This window comes from Salmo salar, chromosome 12 (assembly GCF_965601325.2).
Source record: "Salmo salar chromosome 12, fSalSal1, whole genome shotgun sequence".
Taxonomy (NCBI): domain Eukaryota; kingdom Metazoa; phylum Chordata; class Actinopteri; order Salmoniformes; family Salmonidae; genus Salmo; species Salmo salar.
In genome coordinates, this window is record NC_138302.1 from 69,574,151 (window position 1) to 69,592,270 (window position 18,120).

Here is an 18,120-nt window from a genome sequence, read left to right on the forward strand (position 1 = left end):
CTTTGTATTGACACTTATTGACATTTTGTGTATTAGCCTTGTTACAGAGTTTGCAGTCAGCACCAGAAGTATTTATTTTTCACTTTATTTCCCTTCGTAACTTTGTTTCTCTCTCTTTAGGCTCAGGAGCGTTTCCAGAGCTACCCTCCCTGGGCATTGGCCATGTGCTTCTCCCTCATTGTGGTGGCCATGCTTCCTCTCCCCATCGTCTTCATCGCCCGCTATTTCAACCTGATGTCCGACGGCTCCAACAAGCTGTCCGTCTCCTATCGCAAGAGCATGATGAAGGACATCTCCAACCTGGAAGAGGTGGACGAGGCGCGCTTCATCCTGGGGAAAAACCCAGGAGAGACGCCCTCGCCTAAGCCCCCATCCCGAGCCTACCTTGGCCCCCCGGGCACCAACCCCCTGGAAAACCCTAACTCCCTGTCCCCCAACAGCTGCTACGGGACAAGCTACCAGAACGCCATCAGCCCACAACCCCCACCACCCCTATCACCCCCACCACCACTGAGTCCGATTCATGATCACTGTCCATCTTCTTCATGTCCCTCCCCTAGCCTGACCCTAGATCCTTAACGATCTCTCCCTCCCAGGCCATCTCACCCTCCCAACCCTACAGAGTCTCACCACCAGGGGGTGCTGCAGCGCTTCCCAAAACTCCACAACCACCACCCTCACCCACTGAGTGACCCTTATCGCAGGACACCCCTCTCCCCCTCTCCCTTCCTTCCCAGCCCCAGAGGTTAGAGTTTACTGCAGCAGAGGTGGCTGCCACACAGGCCTCTGCTTGGACAAGGAACTACATGTTCAGGTGTCTGAGATGTTGCAGTGGTATGTATCAATCCCTACTGGAGTGTATGCAATGCTGGACATGCAGTATGTTTTGGTCTAGATCAGGGCTCCCCAATAGGTGGCCTGCGGGTGATTTCATTTTGCCCCCCCCAATTTTTATAAACAAAAATGTTCATTGTTGCACATAAAATCATCAGGAAATCAGCTTAAAGAAATATGTTCCTAAGTATTCCCACGGATAAATAGAGGCATATGTGATCGTATCCCAATGTAATCAAGGTTTGAAATGATTCTGTTTTTGTCAAATACTATATCTGTTTGGGATTCTTACAGTCAATTTGCAGTGTAGAAATTATTTCTAACTATGTTCCGGCTCCCCGACCATCCGCTCAAGGAAAAATCGACCCACGGCTGAATGTAATTGGGGACCCCTGGTCTAGATGTTTTTAGAGTGATAGGAGAAGAGGCTCAATAGAGATGGACCCAAGAAAATAATATATTTTTTTCCCCCTCACACATATTGATAGGTAATAATAATGACACTATAAAGTACGAGATTGACAGTAACCTAATAACCTCATAACAGGTTAACATTTGCATAATATTTGGCCCCTAGGGAGTGTTATATGGTCTGCTTTTCATGCTTATTGTAGACAGAGGTCAGGGGAATGTAGAGGAACCTCATATTTACATTGCCATTAAGTGACAACTGAATGTGAGTAGCTATATATGTTTGTTGCCGGTTTGAAGCCTTTTAAGCATTGCAGTTCTTCATGTCAGTCCTCTATACCATATTATAGCCATAGAGTGTGGTAATGCTTTTCCTTTATTTTATGTGGAACATTTCCTTGTAATTTAGTGAGCCACTGAAGCACTTGAGTGAACCACTGCTCTTGACACACCTCATTTCGCTTCAATGCAATACCTGCTTCAGGGCTTTGTAAAGCCACTGTCTTCATTGTCTATTTGCTAGTTTCGGGTTGGGGGGTGGGGCTGTACATTTACAGTTGACGGGGGGGTAATAAAGGCCCAGTTCAATGTGTAGGAGTTATATAATGTTACTTCAGGCTACGCATAGCTGGTGTATTAGAAACTTCAGTACCTCCACCAAAGAGTGAAAACTAGATATTATATTAAGGACAGACCGTCGACTACAGTCGTAGCCAAAAGTTTTGAGAATGGCACAAATATTAATTTCCACAAAGTTTGCTGCTTCAGTGTCTTTAGATATTTTTGTCAGATGTTACTATGGAATACTGAAGTATAATTACAAGCATTTCATACGTGTCAAAGGCTTTTATTGACAATTACATGAAGTTGATGCAAAGAGTGAATATTTGCATTGTTGACCCTTATTTTTCAAGACCTCTGCAATCCGCCCTGGCATGCTGTCAATTAACTTCTGGGCCACATCCTGACTGATGGCAGCCCATTCTTGCATAATCAATGCTTGGCGTTTGTCAGAATTCGTGGGTTTTTGTTTGTCCACCCGCCTCTTGAGGATTGACCACAAGTTCTCAATGGGATTAAGGTCTGGGGAGTTTCCTGGCCATGGACCCAAAATATCGATGTTTTGTTCCCTGAGCCACTTAGTTATCACTTTTGCCTTATGGCAAGGTGCTCCATCATGCTGGAAAAGGCATTGTTCGTCACCAAACTGTTCCTGGATGGTTGGGAGAAGATGCTCTCAGAGGAAGTGTTGGTACCATTCTTTATTCATGGCTGTGTTCTTAGGCAAAATTGTGAGTGAGCCCACTCCCTTGGCTGAGAAGCAACCCCACACATGAATGGTCTCAGGATGCTTTACTGTTGGCATGACACAGGACTGATGGTAGCGCTCACCTTGTCTTCTCCGGACAAGCTTTTTTCCGGATGCCCCAAACAATCGGAAAGGGGATTCATCAGAGGAAATGACTTTACCCCAGTCCTCAGCAGTCCAATCCCTGTACCTTTTACAGAATATCAGTCTGTCCCTGATGTTTTTCCTGGAGAGAAGTGGCTTCTTTGCTGCCCTTCTTGACACCAGGCCATCCTCCAAAAGTCTTCGCCTCACTGTGCGTGCAGATGCACTCACACCTGCCTGCTGCCATTCCTGAGCAAGCTCTGTACTGATGGTGCCCCGATCCCGCAGCTGAATCAACTTTAGGAGACGGTCCTGGCGCTTGCTGGACTTTCTTGGGCGCCCTGAAGCCTTCTTCACAACAATTGAACCGCTCTCCTTGAAGTTCTTGATGATCCGATAAATGGTTGATTTAGGTGCAATCTTACTGGCAGCAATATCCTTGCCTGTGAAGCCCTTTTTGTGCAAAGCAATGATGACGGCACGTGTTTCCTTCCAGGTAACCATGTTTTACAGAGGAAGAACAATGATTCCAAGCACCACTCTCCTTTTGAAGCTTCCAGTCTGTTATTCAAACTCAATCAGCATGACAGAGTGATCTCCAGCCTTGTCCTCGTCAACACTCACACCTGTGTTAACGAGAGAATCACTGACATGATGTCAGCTGGTCCTTTTGTGGCAGGGCTGAAATGCAGTGGAAATGTTTTTGGGGGATTCAGTTCATTTGCATGGCAAAGAGGGACTTTGCAATTAATTGCAATTCATCTGATCACTCTTCATAACATTCTGGAGTATATGCAAATTGCCACCATACAAACTGGGGCAGAAAACTTTGTGAAAAATGTATATTTGTGTCATTCTCAAAACTTTTGGCCACAACTATACATCCTGTACATACACCATAGAAATTAATTAACGGATCACCATCAATTTCAGAGGAGGAATACAGGCAGAAATGCACTGTATAATGTGCTGCTATTGATGTAGAAGCTGAAAGAAGAATAGTTCAGTCAGAATTACAAATGGTAGAGATGAAGCTACAAAATGATTCCCTGACAGACACAAAACTTTTTTGACGATCTCATATTATGATTCCGTTTAAATTACTACCAAGCACATAAAAGGCACAATTTCACAAATAGATTGACATAACAAATCATTTTAAATAATTAATCAACACAAGAAAGATTGTAGTATGTAGGCACAAACTTGAATGGGCACAAATATGAATGCACAAATAGAGTTGTATGGGCACAAATAGGATTGTACTACAGCCAATGTGATGATTAAGGCACAAACTATGGTCATGGCAGACCAATATAACTGGAGCTGAATGTACAGTACAAATAAAAAAGCAGCATGAATTGATCCCTTTAAGCACAAATAAAACTCACCACTTCACCTTCTCTTATGTTCTACATTAATGGACCAAACAATGTGGCAATCACTATTGGACCAAATCAGATCAAAGTCGGATTGTAAGGCAGTCTCAATTTTACTGAGGAATATAAACCTTCTAATGGTTGGTCCTCAAATCTCTATTTATTGATACTCATAAATAGAACGGCAGTGCTTCCTGCTTTAATCATGTCTGAATTTAAACCAAGAGCAATTTTCATTTGACTATTTCAACCCTCTTATAGAAGTGAAGTAATCAAGCCAGATAGAGAACTCATCCAATCACACAGTGTTAGTTTAGTCTGCCGAGACCTTTTCCCGTAAGCATTTACTTACCTTCATTACACACTCAGCAAAGATTTTAAACATGCCGTTGACATAACTCAAAAGTACAGGCTAAATAAGGAAGCACATTCTCCCCACAACATAGCCCAATTTCATAAAACTATACTTGGCCTGTCACTCTTCTCAATTGGTTTACAAACTGATTCCATTTTAGCTAACTTTATTTTTTTAAGAGGATTCCTTTATTTATTTTTTTAGCACGATGTTCAAAGCCATGGTGTTGATGATTAAATTGACTATATTTATATTGCTATATAATATTCTGTGTATGTTGGTGTACATGTTGGTGTACATTTCATTGTATATTTGAATATTTCTCTATTTTGTAGCTGGTGTACCTTATCTGTGATTATGGGAGTGTAAAAGGAGTGGGAAGATGGTTTGGGGGGGAGTACAGTATGTTTACCTTGTGGGATCCCAATGTAGACTTTGTGATGGTATATTGTCGAACTCTGGCGAGCTCTGGTTCTCATGTGTTCCTCTCTCAGCTGCTTATAGAGAGGTGTAGCCCTCCAGATAAGAACACATGGATAAGCATCTCCATACAGTAGGTTACTGCACTATCCCACCAGTCTTTGGTTTAAGTTCTAGTCAAGCTTTGTTTTAGTCATTGGCCTGGAGCCAGTCGCTCTTGTTATTGTACCATGTCGAAATCCCTCACTTTAAAACTCTGTAAATATTAGTGTCTGTAGGATTCTACAACCAATAACAATCAAATTATTAGAAAGATAGAAAAGAACTTGTGAAATATTTAAATGTCTTAACACTGCAGAACTGTTTTAACAGGTCATGTGGAAGAAAATTCTATTGAATGTGAATATGAAAGCACTTTTTCACTTAAAATCTAAAATAAGTATTGTTTTGTTTTTGTTTTGTCTGCATATTGGTACGCTCAATGTTTGCCCTAGCCTGGGTACAGTCTGTGTTAAAGCAATATCTTATTATATATATTATACTGCTGGAGCTACGGGATGGGAGGCTAAAACCTCTATAGGGAAAATGAATAGTGGTTAGAAACTGCCCCTTTGTAGCTAAAGTGTTATAGTGAATCTCAACATAATATATGAGTGTGTGGATATGTGTATTTGTGTGTGTGAATCTGTGTTAGTGTAGTTTTCTTCTGATAATAAGTGGGTGCAGGGCCTTACCAAGCACTCTCTCTTCAGTCATGATGATTGTACAGTACTGAAGCTACATGTGAAAAGAGTAATAATGATTTGTGGATATAGCTGCACATATCAATAAAGAATAAACAACCTGGGAGTGATTTGTGTGGAACTTTTAGGACAAGATATACAGTTGAAGTCGGAAGTTTGCATACACCTTAGCCAAATACATTTAAACTCAGTTTTTCACAATTCCTGACATTTAACCCTAGTAAAAAATCTCTGTCTTAGGTCAGTTAGGATCACCACTTTATTTTAATAATGTGAAATGTCAGAATAATGGTAGAGAGAATTATTTATTTCAGCTTTCATTTCTTTCATCACATTCCCAATGGGTCAGAAGTTTACATACACTCAATTAGTATTTGGTAGCATTGCCTTTAAATTGTTTAACTTGGGTCAAACGTTTCGTGTAGCCTTCCACAAGCTTCCCACAATAAGTTGGGTGAATTTTGGCCCATTCCCGACAAAGCTGGTGTAACTGAGTCAGGTTTGTAGGCCTCCTTGCTCGCACATGCTTTTTCAGTTCTGCCCACAAATTTTCAATGGGATTGAGGTCAAGGCTTTGTGATGGCTACTCCAATACCTTGGCTTTGTTGTCCTTAAGCCATTTTGCCACAACTTTGGAAGTATGCTTGGGGTCATTGTCCATTTGGAAGACCCATTTGCGACCAAGCTTTAACTTCCTGACTGATGTCTTGAGATGTTGCTTCAAGATATCCACATAATTTTATTTCCTCATGATGCCATCTATTTTGTGAAGTGCACCAGTCCCTCCTGCAGCAAAGCACCCCCACAACATGATTTTGCCACCCCCATGCTTCATGGTTGGGATGGTGTTATTCGGCTTGCAAGCCTCCCCCTTTTTCCTACAAACATAACGATGGTCATTATGGCCAAACAGTTCTATTGTTGTTTCATCAGACCAGAGGACATTTTTCCAAAAAGTACGATCTTTGTTGTAAACCGTAGTCTGGCTTTTTTATGGCGGGTTTTGGAGCAGTGGCTTCTTGATGGCTGTGTGGTCCCATGGTGCTTATACTTGCGTACTATTGTTCGTACAGATGAACGTGGTACCTTCAGGCGTTTGGAAATTGCTCCCAAGGATGAACCAGACTTGTGGAGGTCTACAATCTTTTTTTCTGAGGTCTTGGCTGATTTCTTTTGATTTTCACATGATGTCAAGCAAAGAGGCACTGAGTTTGAAGGTAGATCTTGAAATACATCCGCAGGTACACCTCCAATTGACTCAAATGATGTCAATTAGCCTATCAGAACCTTCTAAAGCCATGACATAATTTTCTAGGAATTTTCCAAGCTGTTTAAAGGCACAGTCAACTCAGTGTATGTAAACTTCTGACCTACTTGAATTGTGATATAGTGAATTATAAGTGAAATAATCTGTCTGTAAACATAGGCCAGGGTTGTCATGGTCACCACAGCCCACCAGAAGCTGATGGGGATGTAATTAAAAGGAGTGTGTGCATTCGAAGTTGGGTCTTCAGGGTCACCATGTACTCACTTTGTGTAGTATTCCAGGGTGCTGAAGACAAATATACCAATAGTGAGGGAGACAGCAAGGAGGCAGAACTCTTGAACGCTGGCCTTTAGTGTGTAGACTATCACACGTATGCCCACCATGTGGCGCGTCAGCTTAAAGACCCTCAGGATCGTCACAAAGCGCAGCACACGCAGGAAGCCCAGGGCATTACCGCTAAGCCCCACCTCCAGGAAGAAGGGCAGGATGGCTACAAAGTCAATGATGTTCAGTATGTTCTTTACAAACACCAGCATGTTGGGACAGCAGGTGAAACGGACCAGGAACTCAAAGATGAAGCACACCACACAGACGCCCTCCACCAAGGTGAGAACAGGTTCAGTCACTATCTTATAGAACTTCACCTCTTCGGTGTGGTTCCCCTCCATTTCCAGCTGTGTGCGGTTGTCTATCATGTGAAAGCTCTCATGTGTCTCCAGACAGAAAGCTGTGATGGAGAGGAGGATGAAGAAGAGGGAAACAAACGCAATGACCTGCAAAGGACAAGGGGATTCATCTGACTTTGAGTGGATCATGTCATAATGATTAAAGACACAAACAACACATAATAAACCAGGTTGAAAGTCTGATTTATTCATTTCTAGGTTTGATTTATGTGTTGGACACAATGGTATCAAAAAGGCTGTTGATCAGTGAGATTGTTAGGCTTGTGTGTTGCCTCCTAAACTGACTCAATCCCATGGCTGCTGTTTCATATGGAGCCACGTTACCTTCCATTTGGGTGACATGACTAGATGGGAGTTACATGAATGAACTTTTTAAGGGACTCTGAGGGTGAATCTCAATTGTATTTTCTTGATTCCTCACATCCTCTCTCCTGATTTCCTTCTCAAAGTGTATTGGAGCAGAATATCTGAGGTTTGTCCCCTGTGAACCTCTCCTGCAATGTTTTAAGGAGGCAAGGAAAGAGGATGTAAGGAATCAAGAAAATAGAACTGATATTCACCCTGAGGCATCACTTCTGGTGAGGCTGCTTTTAGTTATTACCCTCTCAGCCAATGGAACAGCCTACTGGATAATCTGAGGGTAGCAGAAACATTGGATATTTTTTAAAGAAAACTTGAGATGCACCCTTTAGCCTTGCTTTTCCTTACTTTAAAATGTTGGTTCATACAACTACTTTTGTACTAGTTGTTATTATTGTCCTTCACTGTCTCCGATTATTATTATTTCATTTGTATTTGTTTTAATTACTTGTGAAGTGAATTGTGTTGCTGCAAGGCAGCAATGAAATGTGGTATAAACATTTATTTTGAGTTGCATTTGTATTTATTTGTATTTATTAGGGATCCCCAATGCAGCAGCTACTCTTCCTGGGGTTCAAACACATTAAGGTGTCACGTCCTGGCCAGTATAAGGATTAATTGTTATTGTAGTTTGGTCAGGACGTGGCAGAGGGTATTTGGTTTATGTGGTTCGGGGTGGTGTTTTTTCTAAAAGGGCATTTGATTTAAGTATTCCGGGGTTTTTGGGCACTGTTCCTTGTTTACGTATTTCTATGTTGATCTAGCTGGTTGTATGTCTATGTTTGGTTAATTGGGGTGGACTTCCAATTGAAGGCAGCTGTGTGGTGTTGCCTTTGATTGGAAGTCCTATATTAGTTGGGTGTGTTTGTCTGTGTATTTGTGGGAGATTGTTCTGTGTTTAGCCTTGTGCCTTGCCAGACTGTTTGTTGATCGTTCTCTTTTTGTTATTTTGGTGTTCATTTTGGAATTTATTAAAAGTCAAGATGAGCATACACATACCTGCGGCATTTTGGTCCTCCTTAACCAACGACGACCGTGACATAAGGCACTTATATCACACATAAAACAAAAGATAAAACAGTACATCATCTAACATTTTTATACCACAACATATCTACAATACAAAATGTATAGTACGTGTCTGTGTGTCTCTTCACAGTCCCTTCTGTTCCACAAGGTGTATTGTTATCTTTAAAGAAAAAATGTGATTCTACTGCTTGCATCAGTTACCTGATGTGAAATAGAGTTCCCTGTACTCATGGTTCTATGTAGTACTATGCGCCTCCCTTAGCCTGTTCTTGACTTGGGGATTGTGAAGAGACCTCTGGTGACATGTCTTGTGGGGAATGCATAGGTGTCCGAGCTGTATGCTAGTAGTTTAAAAAGACACCTCTGTGCATTGAGCTTCTCAACACTTCTTATAAAAACAAGTAGTGATGAAGTCAATCTCTCCTCCACTTTGAGCCATGAGAGATTTACATGAGATTTACAATATTAATGTTAGCTCTCCGTGTACATTTAGGGACCAGCCGTGCTGACCCGTTCTGAGCCAATTGTAATTTTCCGAGGTCCCTCTTTGTGACAGCTGACCACGACTGAACAGTAGTCCAGGTGCGAAAAAAACTAGGGCCTGTAGGACATGCCTTGTTGATAGTGTTGTTAAGAAGGCAGAGCAACGCTTTATTATGGACAGACTTCTCCCCATCTTAGCTACTGTTGTATCAATATGTTTTGACCATGACAGTTTACAATCCAGAGTTACTCCAAGCAGTTTAGTCACCTCAACTTGCTCAATTTCCACATTATTTATTACAAGATTTAGTTGAGGTTCAGGGATTAGTGACTGATTTGTCCCAAATACAATACTTTCAGTTTTTGAAATATTTAGGACTAACGTATTCCTTGCCACCCATTCTGAACTAACTGCAGCTCTTTGTTAAGTGTTGCAGTCATTTCAGTTGCTGTAGTAGCTGACGTGTATAGTGTTGAGTCATCCGCATACATAGACACACTGGCTTTACTCAAAGCCAGTGGCCTGTCATTAGTAAAGATTAAAGGGGGGGACTAGATAGCAGATACCATTATGTTGGAGAGGCTTCCATTGAAGAACACCCTCTGTGTTCTGTTAGACAGGTAACTCTTTATCCACAATATAGCAGGGGGTGTAAAGCCATAACAAATCTGTTTTTCCAGCAGCAGAGTATGATCGATAATGTCAAAAGCCGCACTGGTCTAACAGAACAGCTCCCACAATCTTTTTATGATCAATTTCTCTCAGCCAATAATTTGTCATTTGTGTAAGTGCTGTGCTTGTTTTTTCCAAAAGTTTACTAAGGGTTGGTAACAGGCTGATTGGTCAGCTATTTGAGTCAGTAAAGGGGGCTTTTTTTTCTTAGATAGGGGAATGACCTCCAGGCCTGAGGACACACACTTTCTAGTAGGCTTAGATTGAAAATATGACAAATATGAGTGGCAATATTGTCCGCTATTATCCTCAGTAATTTTCCATCCAAGTTGTCAGACGCTGGTGTCTTGTCATTGTTGATAGACAACAATAATTTTTTCAACTCTTCCACATTTGCTTTACGGAATTCAAAATTGCAATGCTTGTCTTTCATAATTTGATCAGTTATACTCAATCAGTTATACTGTTGATATCACATACACTATCAAGCATTGCACACATATTATCCAGATACTGACTGTTATCACTTGGTGATCTATAGAGGCTTCCCACAAGAATGGGCTTTAGGTGAGGCAGATGAACCTGTAGCCATATTATTTCAACAGTATTTAGCATAAGATCCTCTAAGTTTTACAGGAATGTGGTTCTGATTATAAACAGCAACTCCTCCACCATTGGCATTTCTGTCTTTTCTATAGACATTTTAACATGTTTTTGGTTTTCTATTATGATTATCTTGGGTATTTAAAAGTATTATGGAGCCTTTCCTGGACACACCCCTTTTTTCCCATGTTCCCCTGTCCTTTAACTATTTAGTTTTTTTGCAGTGTGGGTCCACTAGGCCTCAGGTACGGCAGTACCTTACAGTTTACTGACCGCTACGCAACGTCTTTGAACTAAGAAAGCTGCTGCTAGTCTATATATTGTGTTTACAGTTTAAATTTGATCGCTTTGAGTTTGTTCATCGATGGAATACAGCCTACGAAATTACCCTTTGTTTGTTTTTGCACTATTGGAGTTTTGGATTCCCTGTTCTGTGGTTGCTTGGAAGTGCGTCTGACTATGGCATCACATACCTGTGTCCTCAAGGCAAGGTTGGAATTGGATTAAGAATTGCCTTCATACATGTGCATGTGCACATCTTATCAAGTGTATGTGTGCCTGTGTGTGTGTCTTTTCCCAGTCCCCGCTGTTCCATAAGGTCTATTTAAAAAAAAAATCTGATTCTACTGCTTGCATCAGTTACCTGATGTGGAATAGTGTTACCTGTAGCCATGGCCCTATGTAGCACTGTGCATCTCCCATAGTCTGTTCTTGAATTGGGGATCAAAACTACAAGAGGTCAAAGTGGCTTTTTTTTCATTAGGAGAGAATAAATAATACACACCTTGGCAACCATAGACAAGAATGGGTTGTCAAATAGAGCCCATATTTTTGGTTTCCACCTTTTGAAGCAGCTCTGAGAATTTGGTGGGTTGTCTTCAACATCGAATCGATCTTGAAACTCTTCATTGTGGCGCACATTTGAATCAGAAGGGCCTCTTCGGCATCCCTATGCTGGCAGAATGTTATCCAGCAACAAGGTTCCACGGCTGCCTCGTCGACCTCCCAAAAAGCCAACTCTTCTTCAAAAAGCGGACCGTAGACATCTGTTGGACAGTGAAGCTTGCCGGTTCTGTAATAATTCAAAACATTGGAGAAAACACCTGGATGTCTGTCGAAGAAGAAGTCAGTGAGGTCATGGTCCATCAGTTTAGCTGAACGGGTACCGGACAAGCTCTTGAGAGTGCCCATGTAAGTTTCATGATGCATGCCACCAACATTGATCACAACCTTTTTCATGACATCCTGTTTTCCGTCCCAGTCTTCCCCTAGACATGTTTTCGATGAGGTCATGGCGTGGGTCAAAGTATGGCCCTGAGAGGACACACACATTGAGCAGATCAGGACTTGGAGAGAGAATAGCACGTCCAGGAATGTTGTTTCGCCTACGGTCCTTGTTTGCACCAAAAATGTTGAGAAGATTCAAAATGTATTTTAGGCCCAATGGTAAAGAAAAAACACATTGGGACAGGCTATCCGCTCTCTCTTTTGGTAGTTCAGTTTGGGAAGAAACCATGAATCTTCCTTTTATTTATCAGTAGCCCACCCTGTAGGCAGGCCCCTGACTGCATTCCAAAGTGCCACCCCTTCTGTCAGTTAGGGGTACAGCCACATTCTTGCCTATTACCAGGTTTCTATACAACTTGATTTGATTTCAAAATAAGTAGGACATCCAAACACAAATCTGTGGCAAATAACAACCTTTGGAAGACAGTTTTAAGGCAGTTTCTCCATCAGTGAACAACTCTTGTCACTTTCACCTTTACTGCAAGCATTAACAGTATATAATAATAGGAAAATTAATAGGAAATTAATTGAAGTACAAATGGTTGAAAAACCTTTTGAAGTTCTTTGATCTTTAACATTGATTAAACTTTAAATCTTTGAAAAGTGCAAGTGTAAAGCAGTAACTACTGGACTAATGACCCCATCCTCTCATGTCATCCTGCTGTATAAGGGACATGACACGGCCCTCTAGTGTGAAATAGTCCGAAGAAGTATGTCATAAAAGTTGTATAAAAACAACACCTTAGCACTTAATTTGCTTGATTTTATTTTTATAAAAACTGTATGAAAAATGTAAAAACATTTACGTAGATATTACAAATATGTTGATATAAAAAATGTACAAGCTGATTTTAGAGGTTTAGAGGTTTGCAAGCTAATAAAACCAAGATAAGATCCCCCAAAACCTAACAGCAATCTAAAGCCTTTTAACTGTTATCCAGGATGTATATAGCTTTATTTTGAACTTCTATCCACAGTCTACACTTTCTAGTGTATTATTTTCTATATAGGGTTGCATCAATCTGTTAACTTTCCCAAGATTCCCAGAAATCCTGTTTGGAGGATTGTGGATTTCCTGCTTATTCCCTCCTGATTCTGGGAATTATCCAACCTGGATTTCTGGCAAACAGGGAATTTTGGGAAAGTTACCAGATATTTGCAACCTGATCTCGATCTCCTAGTTTTACTCTCATGATCAGAATCTTTCATGCTTCAGATTACATAGTGTGATGCAACTCTCCTCCCCAAGCCAGAACCCTGGGTAGAGGGGTTCAGTGAATGTGAACTTCTTGGTTCTGTAGAGTAACTTCATCTTATCTGAGACTTCATAAAACGTTATGGTGCCCTCCTTATATTGCAGGTAAACCCCTATTCTGCACTGGCTGGGGATTGCACTGAGTCCAACACCTTCACTGTTGTGGCACACAGAATAGCCTTTAGAACGGTCAAGGCTCCAGGATTGGTCACTGGCCCCAAAAGCGGATGTCTTAGAGAGTGATTTTCTGTCTATGCCCCAATAGGCCAGGGCAATCTCAGCCTTCTTCCCCTCCACCTCCACCTCCCAGTAGCAGCGCTCATCTACAAGCCCCTCCTTGCACAGCACCTGGCGACGGTAGTTAAACCTCTCAGAGTGAGGTTGGACTGGCTCCTTCTGCTTTTTAGCATCCCACCTCACCATTCTGCCGTCCTCTGAGAGGGAGAGGTCCTTATGGGCAGTGTTGGGGTCCAGGGTGAGCTCACAAGCATCTGAAGGATCAAAGAAGATCGTAAAATGACGTTCATAGAAAGCTAGTATGAGGGTTAGCGCTCAGGCTAGAATGAAAGGCATAAGGCCGAAACGTATGCCTCTGTATTAGCAGCTTACACTTTCACTTTTTGTATTCTTTAGAACATGGTCTAAATGAATTCTATTATTTTTGCTTCTCAATCTCCTTGGGATATTATTCTTCTTCATGGTTTTGAGTGTGAGTACTTTTTGAACTCTACATGATCATGTTCAAACAGCATTATCATGAGGTTGGTTCAGATCCATTGAAAAATAAAATCTCTTTATTACTATGTTTCTGTTGTACAGGTTGAGTGAAGTTTCGATGTGTTACACAAAGAACATAGGACTCACACTGTAGAAATTCTGTTCTGGTCGCAGGCTCTATGCTCTGTGCAGCACTGATAACTGTGAAGGTCAGGAGAAAGGCTCAGTTGTGGTTAAAGTTCTTGTTAATTACAAACTCTCATTACTAAGGGTCATGTAAAATGTGACGGATTTTCTGAAACACTTGGGATAACACACAAAAAGAAGGATACGATTCACCTGGAAGCTGCTCAGGTATGACTTTATGGTCTGGAGACTGGGAACCTCTATTTCCAGCCACTGTTGAGACAGATCATAAAATCCTTTATAAATGTATTGTATATTTGTCTGTCTGTCCGCCGATGTGTACGTCTGTCTGTGGTATTCCTCCCTTCAACTGACCAGTTTGAGACACTGTACTGATTTCCACCTCAGCGAAAGCCTCCAGTCGATTCCCAAACTCTGAGACAGCACTCCTTATGGCCTCAAAGAGGAGGTGTGGATCCGTCGAGACACTGGACAAGTCAGGGGGCTCTGGGAGGTTAGAGAGAGAGGGCAATCTCTTTTTTCATGATAGAGAGGGAGATAGAGAGAGAGACATGAAAATGAAGGAGTTATCATTATTAGTTGTGAAAATGTACCATGTCATCATGCACACACTTGTGAACCTCAGAACCAGATCCTACATTAACCTACTACAGCCTGTGATCAGTAGCAGTGTGTGGGTAAAATCAATGGGGAAGCCATGCCCCCAAAACAAAGCTTATTGCAACCTATGTGTTGTGATAATTGCGTTGTTTGCTCCATAACCTCTTAATTCATTTGCCTTGCGACCGTGATATACTGTATAGGCCTAAAAGGGCTCCAAAGTGGCTCAGCGGTCTCAGGCACTGCATCTTATTGCTTGAGGCATCACTACAGACACCCTGGTAAGAATCCAGGTTGTATCGCAAAAGGTATTGTTTGGGAGTCCCATAGGGCAGCGCAAAATTGGCCCAGCGTCGTCCGGTTCTGGCCGGTGTAGGCCGTCATTGTAAATAAGAATTTGTTCTTAACTGACTTGCCTAGTTAAATAAAGGTAAAAAAAATACAAAAATAATAATAATAAAAAAGCAGAGACAATAAGAAGACACAGTAGCAGAATAAATTCAACCACACCTTTGTTTTATCACAAAATCGGAGAGCAACATCTGTCCAGTGACGTCCACAAAGCATATCGCATGTAAGAAAGTTACTTTACCTACAGCATGGTCAAGCAAGTTAATGTTTCCGAAATGTTCAGACCACTAAACAGCTATTGATTTAGAACCACAGAGTTACCGCAGGTCACACAGAAAACAGGAGCCTCCACTGTTCCAGCACCATTTCAACATCATCAAATCACCTCTGCTTAGTCTAATACAGTGACAATTAAAATATACCAAAAACTATTTAGTCCAATCAAGCTAAAAATGATGTGTCTGTCCATGGTTCTTATTTCTGTGTGTGTGTACGTTCGTGCAAGTAGAAAAATATGTTGACTCAGCCTACTTGAAGAGAAAAGCCAATGCCATCCTCCTCTCTTTCATGTTGACGACACGGTCATTCTGGCATACAATAAACAGTTTTTTTTTTTTTGGTCCTAGGCTACCTGGCTAAAATGCTTGCTTACTAGCCTAACTTCCATTCATGGGCAACGTTAGCTATAACCTTAGCCTTCCACATCAAGCTACATATTGAACTTCCATCGTCTCAGGCCAGGGGCACAACATTCATGAATTAATGGTTGGATGTTATAATCATTGGCCAGTAGGGAGAATTAAGTAAAACTACAAGTCCAAATCCCTATCTCCATAAATGGCTAATTTAGGAAAGGGCCAATCAATTTTAGCTAGCTAGCTAGGTTCCCTTGACACTTTTTTTTTGTGTGCCAGGACCATTCACAGTTGAGCTCAGTGCTGATTGGCTATTGGACCAGACAGCGTCAAATAGTAGGATCAGATAAAGACACAGAGGGGCGCTGTTTCGCTCGCTCGGATGCTTTCTCCTGTGAGATACATTCAGCCTCTAGAGAATTGAAGGAAAATTATGAAACACAGAGTTTTTTTATTGGTCAATTTTTAGGAAGCCTAGCTTACCTTGGCATCCATGAATACACACCACTGTCTGTGATACAACTAACCATACCTGGAGGAAGTGGATATCATCATCTGTCTGTGAGAGCTGCTCCAGCTCAGCGTCTCTCTTCTTCAGGGCAGCCATGTCTTTCTCCAGGCTGCACAGGGAGCTCTCAGCCTGAGCCACTGCAGCTGTCTCGTGGGCCAAGATCAACTCTCTCACTGTGGAGTAGTGCCTCTGGAGGGAGTCGATCAGCCCAGCGAGGACGCACTCGCAGTGCTCCTCAGCAGCCCTACCACCTTCCTGTTACACATACAGTCAGGGACAGATTTAGTGATTTACGTTTGTTTTTAATTTCAGGACGTTTTTAAATAGGCCATATAAAGTTATTAACACACTGACATTACATATCAGCCTCAAGGCCTTCGTCTGAGCGTTTTTAATTTGCACCCTTATGTTGACATTACTCCAAACCCATTCAGTGTGTAACAGTGTAGGTTCCGTCCCTCTCTTCGCCCCAACCCGGGCTCGAACCAGGGACCCTTGCACGCATCAAGAACTGACACCCCACGAAGCATCGTTACCCATCGCGCAACGCAAGGGGAAACCCTACTTCAAGTCTCAGAGCGAGTGACGTCACTGATTGAAACGCTATTAGCGCGCACCACCGCTAACTAACTAGCCATTTCACATCGGTTACAAGTGCATTGAACGGATGTAGGTGGAGCAATGTCTGACGAAGGCCTTGTAGGCCGATATTTAAAGCTTAATAAAGAGCAGTGATACTAGCAAAAGCAGCGTGCAGGATTCTCGTTTTTTTCTCTCATGTTATTCAATTGTTACCATACACCTGCATCAAAGACACTGTAGCTCAAATGTGCCTTCAGAATTTTGAAACACATTGGGCATTAAAATCTTTCAATGTGGGCCACCTGGGGCAGTACACACCCATGAGTTAGGAAGGAGACTGTGGCCTTGCTGCTATGTTACTATTATAGTTGGTTGTCCAGAGAGCATTGTACATAACTATATTCACTTCCTTGTCTGATCTACTGTATACCCACCTTAACCCTCTTTATGTTCCGTGTTAGGTTCTTCTGCTCCTGTTCCTTCATTTTGATCCTCTGCTTGGATTTCTTCTTAATGTCCTGGAGCTGTTCCTGTGGAGGGCAAATGTATCTGAAGATTAAATATTTACAAGCTCAAACCAATAATAACCTCATAAATCCTGGAATGCACACAGTAATGAAGTGTAATTTACATACTTATTTGAATTGAATCACTAAGGGATCAACTGGGAAATATACACATAACCTTTGGGATACTCGAAGCGCCAGATTTGAGATAAAGGTCAGTACCTGCTTCCTTTTCCGTCCCTCTTTCGCCAACAAATTCTTATGTGCTTTATGCTCAACCAGGGCGCATAGAGGGCAGATGCATTGATCATCATCACAGCAGTAAATCTCCAGCAGTCTGTCATGTATAGGACATTCTCTGCTCTTCAGTGCCTCTGAGACTCTAGTGGTTCTGGGTATCTTCGTGGGTCTGGCCCAACCCAGAGCATGACTGGTCGAAGGCCCTGCCTCCTGACCGTCTTCAACAGGTCTGCGCTTACTTCCAGCACCCACATTATTTCCACACTCGGACTTCTTCATTCCTTCCACCATTTCAGCCAGAACAATGTTCTTGATCAGGATAGGCCTCGGCTGAAAGGAGTCTTTGCATTGAGGGCAGCTGCAGAAACTATCACCCTTTTCTTCATTGTCCCAGAAGTCCTGGATGCAGATCATGCAGAAACTGTGTCCACAGGGAATAGCAGCTGGGTTACTGAGTACCTCCTGGCAGAGTGGACAGCTGAGGTGGTCCTTCTCGACAGATATGCGAGCCATATCTGAGAACAAACTATAACATGTTGGTCTTTCTTTTCCGCCAGGAAGACAACAGTTTCGATTCTGTGAATAGGCACGCCTTGTGGTTTCATGGTATGTTTGTGAGAGCTGAGAGGGAGTGGTGAGTCTGGACTGAAGCC

General features: G+C 42.0%; 2 protein-coding genes and 1 pseudogene across 2 annotated transcripts in view; 1 reads left to right on the forward strand and 2 right to left on the reverse strand.

The window, feature by feature from the left end:
- Window positions 1–5,636, forward strand: part of LOC106565665 (sodium-dependent neutral amino acid transporter SLC6A17) — a 32,780-nt gene extending 27,144 nt beyond the window's left edge. The window contains exon 12 of the mRNA XM_014133010.3: window positions 121–5,636. Within this exon, the coding sequence (XP_013988485.1) occupies window positions 121–579 (459 nt within the window). The 3' untranslated portion in view covers window positions 580–5,636. The remainder of the gene's footprint in view (window positions 1–120) is intronic.
- Window positions 3,611–11,929, reverse strand: LOC106565688 (voltage-gated potassium channel KCNC1-like; annotated as a pseudogene).
- A 743-nt stretch (window positions 11,930–12,672) lies between these two features.
- Window positions 12,673–18,080, reverse strand: LOC106565666 (tripartite motif-containing protein 16-like protein). Its single transcript, XM_014133015.3, has 7 exons — window positions 17,450–18,080; window positions 17,156–17,251; window positions 16,161–16,394; window positions 14,397–14,556; window positions 14,235–14,294; window positions 14,043–14,096; window positions 12,673–13,669 (listed from the first exon to the last, which is right to left on the reverse strand). Exons 1-7 carry the CDS (start codon window positions 17,978–17,980, stop codon window positions 13,119–13,121), a joined length of 1,686 nt encoding a protein of 561 aa, XP_013988490.1. The 5' UTR covers window positions 17,981–18,080; the 3' UTR covers window positions 12,673–13,118.
- Between the last annotated feature and the right edge of the window lie 40 nt (window positions 18,081–18,120).

Excerpts from the sequence above, each read along its gene's own strand:
- LOC106565666 (XM_014133015.3), bottom strand. The coding sequence starts at position 17,980 with ATGGCTCGCATATCTGTCGAGAAGGACCACCTCAGCTGTCCACTCTGC. Across the intron at positions 17,252-17,449 it reads AGGGACGGAAAAGGAAGCAG|GAACAGCTCCAGGACATTAA; the intron begins GTACTGACCTTT and ends TGCCCTCCACAG. Across the intron at positions 16,395-17,155 it reads GGAACATAAAGAGGGTTAAG|GAAGGTGGTAGGGCTGCTGA; the intron begins GTGGGTATACAG and ends TATGTGTAACAG.